General features: G+C 36.6%; 1 protein-coding gene across 1 annotated transcript in view; it reads left to right on the top strand.

Moving 5' to 3' along the window:
- Positions 1-9,473: 9,473 nt before the first annotated feature.
- loxhd1b (lipoxygenase homology PLAT domains 1b) overlaps positions 9,474-15,249 on the top strand; it is a gene marked incomplete at both ends in the record, with an annotated part of 28,930 nt that continues 23,154 nt past the window's right edge. Inside the window, 7 exons of the mRNA XM_079251540.1 lie at positions 9,474-10,110; positions 11,948-12,062; positions 12,191-12,202; positions 12,482-12,562; positions 12,716-12,900; positions 13,051-13,149; positions 13,252-13,400. Coding sequence (XP_079107666.1) covers positions 9,474-10,110; positions 11,948-12,062; positions 12,191-12,202; positions 12,482-12,562; positions 12,716-12,900; positions 13,051-13,149; positions 13,252-13,400 — 1,278 coding nt within the window. The remainder of the gene's footprint in view (positions 10,111-11,947; positions 12,063-12,190; positions 12,203-12,481; positions 12,563-12,715; positions 12,901-13,050; positions 13,150-13,251; positions 13,401-15,249) is intronic.

Genomic DNA, 15,249 nt, shown 5'->3' with positions numbered 1-15,249 from the left:
ATGTATGTTTACCACACGTTTCTGTTAAATATATGAGCATCCATAGGTTAAAAAACCCTTTCTCTTAAACATCACATTTTTTCTTCCGGCTACGGGGGGGGGGGGGGGGGGGGGGTCATTAAGCAATAAAAGCTTACTTGGCGAGAGAGAGAATGTTTTGTTTGTATTATCTCAGCTAACAGCTTGCTGACACTTCTCTGTAAGTTATGTATGTTTACCACACGTTTCTGTTAAATATATGAGCATCCATAGGTTAAAAAACCCTTTCTCTTAAACATGGACCAGGTGTCTGATTTTTAAAACTTTTTTCCCGGCTACGGGGGGGTCATTAAGCAATAAAAGCTTACTTTGAGACAGAAAGAATGTTCTGTTTGTATTATCTCAGCTAACAACTTGTTGCCACTTCTCTGCAAGTTAACCCAGGTGTTAGAGGATTTAAACAGGGACAGTTAAAGGAACTTTTTTTCTCTTCCTTCAGTAAAAAACAGACTCAAAACGCATGAGCAGCAGATAGACGTGTGTAGAAAAAAGGTACTCGTTTTATCAGTTAAAACTCTACAAATATCATAATAAGTTAGCTTTTTTTTTGCTCTTCTTTCAGACCAACAAGAGAACACATGTCCCACCACCGAGGGGAAAAAGGATTTTGCAGACTGCTGGAGCAAAAAAACGTTTTTTCTTTTCCCATCCATTTATTAGCACTTTTTTTTTTTGCTAACACTTCTATTTTTTTACTTCTCTTTTTGCATTTATCATAATAGTTTAATTCTTCTTCTTTTTTCCAATAGTTTATCAACGCGAAAGTCACTGAAAACACACCAACAGAGGGTCGTAAAAAGCCTGCTGCAGACAAGAGGGGGTGCTTGTCACACGGGCCAGTAGAAGAGTGGGGGTGTAAACACAAACAGACTCAGAGAGGATTTTTGCAGCCAGCAAAAAAACTTTTTTCACTCTTCCCACCCAGTAAACTCTGTTTATACTACTTTTTGCATTTCCCATGATAAGTTTGCTCTTTTCCAGTAGACCCAAAAGACTCAAAGGCGAAAAACCACGTCTCATCGCTGAAGAAATACTGATTGCATCAGAGTGACACGCATATGGAGAAGGTAAGGGATTTTTTTTTTTTTTTTCCCAAAACTTTCTTTACCTTATTTTATTACTCTTTCTCTTAGACGTTTTTTTAATTTTCTTTTTTTTTTTTTTCCCCCCCCCCGGGACCCCTCTTTATACCTCTAGACTCGTTCGGACATGCCCCTAACATGTCCAGGCACACCGCCCAGGCATGACGTACGTCCAGAAGACATGTCCGGGCATGTCCAGGCACACCGTCCAGGCATGCCGTACGTCCAGAAGACATGTCCGGACATGCCGCCCAGGTATGACGTACGGACATACGTCATTTCCGGACATCACGTGGTCCAGGGACCGCCACCGGATGACGTCACTTCCGGACATCACGTGGTCCAGGGACCGCCCACGGATGACGTCACTTTTAGAGCCACGCCTGGGAGGAGGGAGATGACGTACGGACATACGTCACTTCCGGACATCACGTGGTCCAGGGACCGCCCCTCACCCAAGTTACGCCCACTTATTACGTGGCACACGCTGATTGGGTCACAGAGGGGGAGGGACTTCCGGTTCATTAAGATACGCCTACTTATGACGTGGCACACGCTGATTGGATCACTGAGGGGGCGGGACTTCCGGTTCATTAAGATACGCCCACTCGTGACGTGGCAGCTTCTCATTGGATCACAAAGGGGAGGGGCTTCCGGATCGTTAAGCCACGCCCACTTGTGACGTGGCAGCTTCTCATTGGATCACAAAGGGGAGGGGCTTCCGGATCGTTAAGCCACGCCCACTTGTGACGTGGCAGCTTCTCATTGGATGACAGGGGGTCATAAATCATTTTTGACATAAAGTGGGTCCCTTCTTTATTTAAATGGACCCTTCATTAGTGCAATAGATATGTTAGAGTTTAGCAAATGTACATGATCATATACTAATGCATCATCCCTAAGTGACCAATGGTAGGACACGATTTCCTTGTTGATGATTTTGACTGACTGGAGTTTGAGTTGTATCTTCAGAGCATGGTTTTTTTTTTTTGATTCTGTGATTCATGGCGAAAACATGTCAGCTTTAGTCATAGGTTCCACCAAGTGCTTGGTTTTACATGGGTGACGTTGCAGCTGTTGCAGTTTGGACTATTTAACCCTTTAGGCACCAGAGTTTTAAACATTTTAAAAATGCTGTAAATGAGGAAAAAATGCTGATTTTGATTTGAACCAGAGCTTATAATGTAAGTAAAATTACTGCTAGGTGGCAGACATGTTAATGAGCCTTTAGCAATCGGCTAGGTGATCGTTGAGAGCCTATTCATGTGTCTGCTATCTAGAAGCAGAAAGTTAAAAGAGGTAAAAGCTCTCTTTCTGAATAAATGCCCTGGTGCTTGTTGCAATTTGGTGACCTTGGCACCTTAAGGGTTAAATTACGCCCATTTAATGTCAGCTTGTGCGTCTGAGCTCATAGCTCACGTGGGAACCTCTGCTGAAATCCATAATATTGTGCAGAAACATGATTTAGTGCAGGGGTCATTTAGGCTGGCAAGATAAGCATCCAGGAATAGTTATAAATCGGCTCTTTCACATCCCTCTGGAGAACTTTGTGAAATCATTGACTTCAAAAGGGCCAAAAAAAATCAGTGGGAATGGTGAAGTTTTCTGCACTTAATGGAGAAATTACTTTGAAAACACTGACCATTATACAGGCTATTAATCACAGTAAGTGCAGGGTACATGTCTTTTTGCTTGTTTTTGTGAGTGTGAGTTGGAAGGCGGTGTTGCCTGCAAAGCTCAGGTTTCAGACTCTTGTCATGCTTGACTTGAACTTTTTGCTCATCAAAACAATGAGACGCAGTCTTCATTTCCAGTGTCGTTGCTGGTGGCACGGACCAACATGGGTGTAAGTGCTTTACCATACAGCTGGAGACAGAGAACAAGAACTTATTTACACAAACTGTATCAGATGTTACTTTGAAGGGTACTTTTCAGCAAACATAACAGGCACCAAAAATGTTGTGAAATGAAGAAATGCAGATGTGGAGCTGAAACATTAAGTACTGAGTACATAAAGTACAAAATATTGACAAAGTACAGTACTACACTTTCAGAAAATATCATTTGCATGTACTGAAACATCTTATCTGTTTAGTTATCATTTCTTTACTAATGGCTTTGGGCATAAACTTAAATAAAAGTTCAGAGACATCAACAAATCTTTGAGGATAATCAAAATATTCTCTGTTGATTTTGTTCTCAGGAAACAACTGGACCTTTTTAGAAACTGAAACCTGTCTTCCAATAAACCAAATCTTGCTTTTTAAAAATACTCCTCATGAGTTGCTAACATTTTTCAAAGTTTAATTAAAGGCTAAATAACGGGAAACTCATAGTCATAGATGAAAGATGTTGATTAAATAGAAGTTGGAAACTGATACCAAAGCTTATGTAACTTTCTGCTCAACTTCAAAGGCTGTAATGTTGTTTTAACCCATAAGAAGCCAGCGTGACATATATGATTCATACGGTTTCTGAGACATCTGATGTCACTTTATGGAACAAACTTTGCTTAAAATCCTGCGGCACACAGTCTGATTTCTGTCTTCTGCTCATTAATGGACACAAAAAAGCAGAAAAATATACTAAAAAAAATAAACTATCACATTGTAATAATAGTAAATATCCTTAAAGTTGTTGGTACTTTTTATCTGACATTTTGTTAAAAGGACAAATATAGACCTGATATTTAAAAAAAAAAAAGAAAATTATCTGATTTTTTTCATGGGTTGGATCTTTATGGGGTAACTGGTTAAACACTGATGCTCATACTGGTCAAGCTACAAACTTTGCCCCATTTTCCTCAATGCTCTGAGCAAGAATGACACTACATTGATACCATCATAGGATCAAGTCAATAGTTTATTTTTTATGCTTGTGAAATAAATAATTTTACGTTTTAAAATATTTTACATAAAATTAGTTTTAAAAAAAGTAAATCTTTTTTTTATCTTCCACAAAGGCAACGCAATAACTGGTTAATTTACTCACATTAGCTGGATACTGTGAAATGTAAAAAAAACAACAACAACAGTTTCCTCTGGTGACAAGACTTGGGAATAAAATTAGCCTGTTTATTAAATACAAGAAGCAGTTACATTACATAGGCAAATATAAACTTCAGCTCTGGATGTGTGAAAAGGCTGAACTGTGTCAGAAAGCTGAAAATGTTGATTAGCTAATAAATCACTTCATTATTTTGACAGTAAAATTAACCATTTCCCAAATGTTTTCGGTGACACTTGAACATGCATTTTGTTGACACTGATATTGAAATAGACTCTAAAATATACTGTGTCTGGATTAAAACTGATTATCTAAATTCTTTTAACATAACATACACCCAGCAGGCCAACCTGCTTACCGACCTCCTCGATGCATTATTGGTCCTGTTCTACGCAGCAGTATGTCTTTTACATTTTGCACAACAGTGATGCAGTGAAGTTTCTATCCACCAAGAAATTCATATAAAGTTCATATAATGTAATACAAAGATGTGACAACAGAAATGGGAGCATTGCAGCAATGCTCTCCCATTATGCATTAGTTCCCTGGTTAGATGTTTTGTTGTGGTTGTTTGGATAAATACTGTGACATAAAAATAAAAAAGAATGGCAGAGAATAGCAGATGGTGAAAGAAAAATAAAGAAGATGAGATGAACTTGGGTTAATTTAATAGTATAGCTACACCTGATTTGCTAGTTGACAAGTAGATATTATGAAAAATCTAGTGGCATCAATGCAATTTTTTTTTCAAAGTTATCAATGCAAATAAATTATAATGCTTCCAAATACCATTAGCAAAGTAATTTCCATTTTAATCATCTGATTTTCAAGGCCACTGTGTATATACAAACACACACACACACACACACACACACACACATATATATATATATATATATATATATATATATATATATGTGTGTGTTGTACTTTAGCTTCCAGTGTGAGGATGATATCATATCTTTGTAAGCTTTATATGTGCTGTAAACCGTTGAAGATGAAGAGCCAGGCCAAGAAAAATCTGCTCAAATGGAAGTTTCTGCTTGCCAACTTGATGCCCTAAACTAAACACGGGTTCTCCCTGAGGGCCACACTTACGTCATTAAGTCACTTATTTGCTACAGTAATGATATTATCAACAAAACTGGTGACCTCTTTCGCTGTTGCATAACCATCACTCACAAGTTGCTGTGAGAAGCACAAACCACTTTGCTCTTCAAACAAATATATTTAGTTTTTAATGCGATCTGATTTGCCCTTCATTGCATAATCCGACCACAGTCATGGAGTCTGAAGCGTTTGGCCGCGAAACATGACAGTGTCTGCACTCCTCACGTATCCTCCTGTGACAATCTATTTCCTCCTCATTTCCTTCAGAGCATCCTACGTGAACCGTCAGACCCTCCAGTGTGTTTGTTTTAAGAGTCTTTGCGGAGTGTCTTGTGTGTCTCAGAGGCACTGCTATGTTATCACAAAGTTCTTTCTGGACAGGCTAGAAAATAAACATTTGTACTTTGGGAAAGCAATTAAGCTCATTATACTATGAAAGTATCTGAAGTCAGTATCGTACAGGAGTTTTCTCAGACTCCCACTGGAGTTTTTACATTGTTTCTTCATCATGCTTTTATCTCAGAAGTAAATCAGTCCGATCATTTCCAAGAGCTGATGATGGATCAAGGAGTAGATATCGGAGTTTGTTGTTTTTATTTTTCATCTTTTAAAACCCAGAAGTCAAGTGTATCTTAATTATTCATTAGGGAGGATTTTAACTTAACTCTTACTATTTAAATTATTTAATAGATGAGTTAAAATCCAACATGACTTATTGGATATAAGTAGCAACTATCTGAAGTTCATAGCAAGCAGCACTTGAGGTGTAGATACTGATGCTGACTAGTCTGTCTGTTTGTTTGCAACAGTGCTGTTTTGTTTTGGATTTTACCAAAGAGTAATTTCTCTATGAAACTACTTATTTTGATTCTGAATTATCCTTTTAGCATCTTTTTATGCTAATTCTGGCCCCTTTTTATGTTACCACTCACCTCAGATGTCATGATATGTGTTATGTTGTGATTACATTGATTTCATAATTAGCGTCATAATTTCATAATTAGCCTTAGCATGTGTTCAGCTTCCTTGTGGTGCTGCTGTTGCCTCCCATAACCTGCAGACATGCTAGGTTGCTTCAATATGAGAGGTCATTCTTATCAACTTTGTCATTTTAGTTATAGAGTTAATTTAAATCAGAACTTCCCCACTTTTTTTTTTAATCAAGAATTTATCAAGCAGTTTCTGATGTGAAACACTTTATTTTTTGTGCTTGAGTGAACAGAGAAATGACTGGATCTTTTTTTTTAATTACAAGGATTTGAATGAACCCTGCTTGCATAACAAACAGATACATACTCAAAAACACACATACAAAATAGAGAAAATGCACGTTTGTGAGCAAACTTGCTTAAATTTGGTCCAATTCTTTAATGCAACCAACAAAATAACTAATTATTTAGCTTTTGTTTTACCAGTGAACCAAATCCGAAAGGACAAATATAATTGGAGTTGGGTCAGTATCCTGTAATCAAATGACAGCGATAATGAGCTTTGAGATTCAAACGCTTTGAATCTATGTTCAAAGAATATGCAGATAAATACTGCACATGAACTCCATGAACCGCATATCTAACCTCTGAGGACAGCCATGACAACCGGTCTGCTCCTCTGTTGTCTAAACTGCTTCCTTCACTCTTGACGAATCTGAAAGAACTTAAAAACTCTATTGATTTACTTTGGTCAGTTTGTTTATATTGTAAGGATAAGCATCTTGAACTTCTTGAAAGGAGTCATTTTCCTGCATGAATTGCTGATATTGCTGATAAGTATCTTACAAGCATACTCTTAACTAACAGCTTTATGCACATGAAAGGTAACATTACACTGTGCATTTGCAGCTCTTTTTACAAAAGATTTCATAACCCAAACTTATTTTTGTCTGGTTATTTTTTATTAATCTGGCAGGTTTTCATATGTTATTCAAAGGCTGTTTATCCTAATGGCTTTGGTGATTCCTTTCAATCCTTTCTTGCAGTCAACTTGTTTCTGCAGAAACAGTTCAAAGGTCAATGTCTATGTTTACGCTGAGGCCGTGAAGTTGAGCAGCAAAAAGAGAAAAAAGAATTAAATTCATTATAAAATAAGTCCCGTGAAATGACTAAAAGTGCAAATGGAACCTTGTAAAGCTATGTAAACACTTTTCACTTTTTAGATCAGGCTGCGATGACAAGTTAAAACATTACTGGCTTTAATGAAATGCTAACATTTCCACTCATCGGCCCAAACATTAACCATAAAGCACTGAAAGTAAGCCATTCCAGTTTGCAATGTAGGAACACTTTGGACGGAAAAAGGAAAAGAGGAGGAGGAGGGGGTGGGAAATAGAACGTGGATGATGAGGATAAGAACTATGAAAATCGTCCAAGGATTCATTGTGCAGTAGCGCATCATGTCAGTCAAAACGTCTGCTGTAAGCCAAAGGAAACATTGCTAAGTCTGAGGACAAAAATCATTCAGCCAGACAGAGAAAACTACAGGATGTAGACTTTGTTCTGTCACCAGTAAGCAGCAGTGGATAGCCATTTCCATTTCCACTCTTTGTTTATATAAATTCTTTAAAAATCAGTTTGCAGTTAATTGGTATTTATTTGCATCAGCTGTTGCTTCCAGTGTATTATCTGTTACTTTGTACACTATAAGTATGCATAAAATGTTTTAGCTTTTCATTTAATGTTACCATTTCATGTGTAAAATACTGTTCAGTGACACGTACAACTTGTTAGAATACATCTGTAATTTGTTTGTTGTTACACAGAAGTCCAGGTTTCAACCAAATGTGTGACAATTTAGAAAAAAATTGATTTCTGAAAACTTGATTTATGCCCCAAAAAGCAATTCTGTTTGATCACAGCAAAGGACGGGACATTATCTACCCACATGCACATAGTTTACACCATTGACTGTAAATAAAAAGATTATGGTTTACACATATAATTCATTGTCATTGTACAGGAATATAACATCATCAGAGAATCCAGACAAAAAAATGTCACTGTTTCACCACCAGTGACAAAGTGACAAGTGCAATGGCAGAAATAAATAGGTAAAAATTAATCTATTTCAAAATATAATGATATGTGTCTTCACTGTCAGAGTAATGTGACCATGTTCATCTCTGGCAGAATGGTTATATGGATGCAAACAATTCACTTTGTACTTAGGAAACATAAGCAGATGTCTCCCTCTGCTGGATGCAAATACACTCTATGTAGCAAACCAAAGGAAGCAGGGATTTTTTTTTATCATTTGCGCACTTATCTTTTTATTTTTATTTATCTGAAATAGTTTGTATGAAAGTGGTCCAAGAAACTTAACTATAAATGGTCATTTCTTCTGTAGTTCCACTTTGTTCATTTCTCCTCTTCTTCTTTTTCTTCTTGTCCTATCAATATTATCAAAGTAGCATAAAAATACTATTGTTCTCAGCACAAAGGAGATACTTGTGAAATGCTTTTTCTGTAAAGCTGAAATCTAAGATGGGACCACTGAATAACATACAAAGATACAAATGGCCTTTAAAAAAAAATCCATAAAACAGCATAGATTTTGAAGCTATCAAAATTGTCTTTTCAAAAAATTAGACATTTTTATGAGTGTAGCATAAGAGGGAATTTATATCTGTGCATCTGTGTGCACTTTGTAGCAGAGAAATCTACCCCTACTCCAGTATACCTCTGAAGTTTCTTTACGTAATATACATATATAATAGGCTAATACGTTCAGTAGTGTGGAACATAGAGGTTTTTTTGTTGTTGTTGTTTGTTTGTTTTCTTTTTAGCACACTGCTTATTTCATCACAATATTTAGAAATTAATTTAGAAATTTAGATGACTGCATAAAAATCTTCAGGAGCCAAACAGCATGAAAGTCTATACTTTGGTCTCTTCATAGAGAATATATATTATTTGCAAAACAACCAAAACAAGTAAAATTGAGACAATTAGTAGTTTGTGTTTTATAAATGAGGATACCTTTTTCTGCTTTTTGTTTACAGGGACTTGCTTTAACACCTCAGCATTCACAGTTAGGGTTTCCTTATCAGATCAGGTGGCTGCATAGTTCATCACTGTTAAGCAGCAGAGTGGGGTTTCCCGCAGCATCTACCACACAGCAGTCTGTAAACTCTGACCTCTACTGCCTTCTGGTCACCACTGGGCAGCTACAGGTCAGTTTAATCAAGTTTCACCGGAACACACTGGAATCGGTTACGGTTACAAGGTAGTAAATAAATTAAAGATGCCTGTGAAAAAGAAAAAAAGAAGTCAGCGAGCAGAGGAAGAAACCAAAGACTCGGATGACGAAGACTCGGAGGATCAGGAGCCAAAGCCCAAGAAAAAGAGTAAGCGGGTGAGCGATTCAAAAGATCCTGGAAGATTGAAGAAAAAGTTTAAGGACAGTGATGAAGAAGGAAACAACTCTGACACATCAGAACCAGATGTGAGGACCACGAAAAAAAAGGAACGAGAGAAAGAAAAGACCAAGCATAAGAAGGGAAAAGACAAAGAGGAGAGCAAGGATGAGTTGAGCTGTGAAGATAACACCAATGAGTCCAAGGGTAAAAAGAAAAGAGAAACACTCCCTGATGTGATTGAGGCGACCAAGAAAGGCTCAAAGAAGTTGTCAGTCAAAGACAAGATGGGATCAAAGGATAAGAGCAAAAAAGAGGGCAATGGAGATGACGAGGAAGGGAAGAAGAAAAAGAAAGAAAAGAAAAAGAAAAGTTCTGTTAGGGGAGATAGTGATGAAGACACCAAGAAGTCAAAAGGCAAGAAGAGGAAGATTGAAAATTATGTTGAAATATACGAGAATGAACTTCGCAACTATGAGCCAGAGAAAGTGGAGAACCATGAGGACAAATACCACAAAAAGAAAGGTAAGTACAGATCTATAGTTATGGAAACAATATGTTATTTAAAAAATCCATGGATTATTCAGTAAGTTTTCTCTCAGCCAAGACATTTAATACCCAGAAGAGAGGTGAATCCCTTGCTGCAGTTATCAGAGTTTGAATGGCTGCATCAGTCGTGTCCATGCATTAGCTTAATGTTCATGGTAACATTACACTGACAGATGCAGCGGTATCCAAGTATTGTATGTATGTGATCATTTGCCTCCTGCTATATGACACCTGTCACTCAATAATCTTTACACAGTGATGGTTTCGTGCCTGTCACTGACCATAAAAGCTGCTGCTTTGGGCTCATTGTCAGTTGTAAGACATCCCAATGTTAAATCATACAGATCACGTTTTTTCATCTGAGAACAAAACTGACCACAAGAAATGACAATGCTGTAGCTTGGAGGTGATTAGAGGTAAAGACATGCTGCAAATTAGAGGAATATTGAAAATGAACCAGAGTTTATAATGGAAGTAAATTTACTCATCTACTTTATGTAATGAATCAGGGACAGCAAACAGTTGAAAAGGTTTTTCATCATCATTGATACCTTATGTGTTTCAAACCTTATTTATTCATAAATATCCCAACATCTCTCATAACATATAACATGTCCTGTAACAGCCATGTAATCTGCCATGTGTCTAAGCTAAACATCACCAATCGGATGCAACACATAACATACTGGGCAACATATAAAATACAGGGCAAACCTGAATCTAAACACTGTAAGATATACAGACTGTGCCTCAAACAAGATGTATGCATGTAAGACATCGACCAAAAGATGCCGTTTAGGGCCCAATCCGGCATGAGGTTTCTCTCTGAAGCAAAGCATTCACCACAAAGAAAGGCTTCAGTGAAAACCTGGGATACCTGGGTTTCCCTTTCAGTGATCCAACAGTGCTTATGAGGTTATAGAGTATTAAGGGTTGGAAAGACAATTTCAATTTCTATTCTTCTCATTTACACAATCTTTTTGTCATCAGAATCTTATTTTATAATGGTCCTAAATATCCTAAACTGCAAACCTGTTCAACAACCCAACTTCAAAACAGAGCACAACACTCTTCTTGACCTTTTACTGTCTTCAGTAAACTACTGCTTATTTACTGATGCTTATTAAAGGTAGAGTTATGAACTCTTTAACCGTATGAAGCCAAACATATCATATTTGATACATGCAGTTTCTGAGACATTTTGCATCACAATTACTGGCAGAAATTTTTGCTAAAAATGCAGTTGTATATGCTAGATCATCCTGCCCCCGATGGACACCTGAAAGAGGATTAGACTACAATCATTTTGACCTATCACATGGGAATTAATAATAAAAATACTATATATATATATATATATATATATATATATATATATATATATTGTCCAAGGGCCAATAAGCCCTTCAGATTAAAAAAAAAATCTGCCCAATGGTTTTCAGGTTGGGCTTTAAAGGGTTAAAGTCAGTGGTTATACTGTACTCTTAAAATGATCTTCTTCTAAATAATATCAAAGACAGTTTCTGTACCTTCCATTGTACATTTCTGACTACTGTATTTTTTAATTCATAAATGAGACCTTTACCTTTCTGTGTGTTGTGACAGTACTGTACTAACATTCATTTTCAGTATTAAAATTAAGTCTCCCTCAAAGTGAATTGCAGATACAATGTAACTGCAGCTGAGGATATCTGAGTTGCAGTGTGTGCAGGACCTTGAGTTAAAAAGATCTTATGAGCAGCCTTATACTATAATCTGCAGCACTACCATACATTTGTAACACATATTCCTGTACTTTGATTAAACCCTTTAGTATATGAGGTGGTGACCATCACTGGGGATGAGAGAGGAGCAGGTACTGATGCCAATGTGTTTGTTACTCTTTTTGGAGACTATGGCATCACACCCAAAGTTCACCTGGCCAGCAAGTAAGTCCCATCTAAAAATCTTTTCAATTGAGATGTGAGATTATGATACTTGAAATTATGTGAGGAAATAAAATGCAGACTCAACGGATTTAACTGAACTCTCTTGTTTACATTTTCTCTTGTTACAGCACAGAAAAAAAGTAGGTATAATCTGAAGAAAGACTCCTCAGAGTGCAGACAGCTTGCTGTGTTTTTGATATTCTTAAGTTTGCATGACATGTGTGGCTGCATGATTTTTCAACAGTTTGCAAAGATTTAGATAAGCTGATCAGATTAGGGGTAGATGTGAGATCTTTTGTCATTATATTTATCTAAGCCTTGCATGACTGACTGCTTTACACTTGCTTTGTTGTGACACATTTGATAAGACAAAGAGGTAAAAATGAGGCTTTTTTTTTTTTTCTTTTTTGTGATTCCAGGAGTCGCACGGCATTTGAAAGAGACAAAACTGATGTGTTCAGAATAAGAACTCATAACGTTGGACCTTTAAAAAAGTTAAGGTACGGTAGACTCCAGACAAATACCCCCGTTCATTTGGCTTTGTCACATGGAAAATGTAATTCAGTACACACACATTAAAAATCCCACTGTTATTTTAACTCTGAATTAAGGCAAATAAAGATGTAATGTCCGGATTGCTTGTATTTACACAGGATTGAGCATGACAACACTGGCATGAGCTCCAGCTGGTTCCTGGACAGAGTGGTGGTGACGGATGTGATAAGGCCTCACTTGAGGTTCTATTTTGCTTGTAATAACTGGCTCAGTAAAGTGGAGGGAGACGGTCTTTTTGTCAGAGACCTTCTTGGCACCATGGACCCCATGGACATGCCCAAATGTATGAATTCACCAGCCCTACAGCATCTGCATAACTCTTTTATTGATTGTTCAAATAAGGTTGACCAAATAATGCAAAAAATAAACTAAAAATTATCGCATTAAAATACATTTTGAAGCTGATCATGATCATTTTGCTACTAATTTCCAGATAATAAATACATAGTAAGCGTTTTTACGGCAGATATAAAAGGCAGTGGAACAGACGCAGACGTCTTCATCAACATATTTGGCGAGTTTGGAGATTCAGGCAAGTTACCTTTTTCAAAAAGTGGATATCAGATTTGATGACTTTCAGTTTAGATAGTAAAGACATTGACTGATTGGCTTTTTGACATGATTCATATTCCAGGGGAGAGGCGACTTGACAGTGACAAAAATAACTTTGAAAAAGGCTCAGAAGACAAGTTCACCATTGAGGCACCAAATCTGGGAAAAGTCAGGAAGATCACAATTGGCCACAATAACAAAGGCTCCTCAGCGGGATGGTTTGTTGATAAGGTAAGAAAAAATACATGATAATCATGTCTTTAGTTAAGGAATTATTCCTTTTTTAAGACAGACAACACAGAATGACTTGAACTTTCATTTGTTTCATCATGTGAATTTTTATGTTTCAAAGTGACTCATGCCTCACCTTATTCAGCTTAGTTCTAACTCTTCAGTAGTACTTAAGACATCTGATGCCCTCATTTCCCGTCAGTCTTCTCATGCGAGACTGCTGCCATCGCTCTCCCAACACATACAGCAGTAAGCAGCTCTCAGCTATGACTTCATTCAAATAGAGCCAGCCCATTGACACATACAGGACACACATGTCGTCATTCTACCCTCTGTGTAAAGGGAAACCATCTCTCATTAAGGGATAGCCTTTCAACAAATAGACAGATGAGTCAGTTGATTTGCCACCGCTGCACCGACTGACACCAGAGTTCAGTGGTGACAACCAGTTTGTATTTTACAAGTAGTTTCTGCTGCCTTCTAGTGAAAATACGGAGTATTATCCTGAGAAATATTTTTATGCTAAAGAAAGTAAACCACCAAGAAATACATAAAAAATATCTTATTTAGAAAAACAGATAGATATAGATATAGATATAGATATAGATATAGATAAAAGGATTTACTTAATTTAATCTTTTATGCCAGTTATGTAATTGCATTGACGTTTCCTTTTAAGTCTGGAGGAGTTCATTTAGCAGGGTTGGTAAAAGAGGACATGTTTGAATCCATCTCCAGGGTGTAATTTCTGTCTTACATCTCTGCTTACAAATGAAAACAAATAATTACATTTTTATCCATCAAAATGTATTTGCAATATAGTTGAGAGGATAAAGTCATGGTCATAGCATATTTTGGTGTTGCAGATCTTAAGGAATCAGCGAGACAGTTGGCTTTATCCGTGAAACTACTTTTTAAGTCAAGAAAAGGTTTTTTTGTATATATTGAAGTGTTTTACGTAGAATATTAAAATCATTCAAGTGAGGTGTAGATGAAGTAATAAAAACTATATTTAAAAAATTTTTTTTAAAGAAATTAAAATAAACTGAGTAAAGCAAAAAAAAAAAACAACTTTAAATTAATATCAGATAAAATGCAAGACGTAGAAGTTGCAGTGTAATGAAATAACAGTTAGTTTGATAAATGGGGATAATGGAAACGGTTTTTAACCCTGAGATAAAAAGTTTCAGCAGAACCGAAGTTTTCTGGGAGTTTGTTGTGCATGTGTGTGACATAAAAGCTGAACACTGCTTCCATATTTAGTTCTGACTCTGAGAATACAAAGTTTAACACTGATAACCTGAGAGAGCTGGTTGGTTCATAACAAAGAAGTATTTATCAACTATAGAGCAAGAGGTGAAATCAGATGAAACTGACAAAAAAAAAAAAAAAAATCAAGGAATAAGAATTAAAAAATAAAAAATAAATGAAAACCCTAACATTGCATTTAAATTGTGGTTCAATTGAATTAAAAAAGAAAAGAAAAGAATCATGATGAGACTCAAAGACTAATATGTAGTTGAACAACCCTTTAAATTTAACTCAGGTGTTTTCTGTAACTCAGTCGGACTCCTGGACCTGTTGGCATGTATCCAGGTCCAGGTGCTCTTCAGTAAAATGCTTTTAATTGTCTGGGAAAGTTTTTTTTTAATTACTCTTTTTAACCACAGTTCAAAAGCAGTATCTTTTCTCATTAAATTATAATTCAGGTCAGAGTCCTTGACTTCTCCCATACTTTTATCCATAATACAATGTTGTAAATAGACAGCAAAGACAACATTCAGCAAAATCCAACAAAACTGAGCAAGTTTATAGTTTAAAAAGCCTCGACTTGTCATCAGTCCACAGA

This window comes from Telmatherina bonti (assembly GCF_933228915.1).
Source record: "Telmatherina bonti genome assembly, chromosome: 13".
In the NCBI taxonomy this organism is placed as follows: Eukaryota; Metazoa; Chordata; class Actinopteri; order Atheriniformes; family Telmatherinidae; genus Telmatherina; species Telmatherina bonti.
The sequence above is the reverse complement of the archived record's forward strand: the minus strand, read 5'-3'. Positions and strand labels throughout refer to the sequence as shown.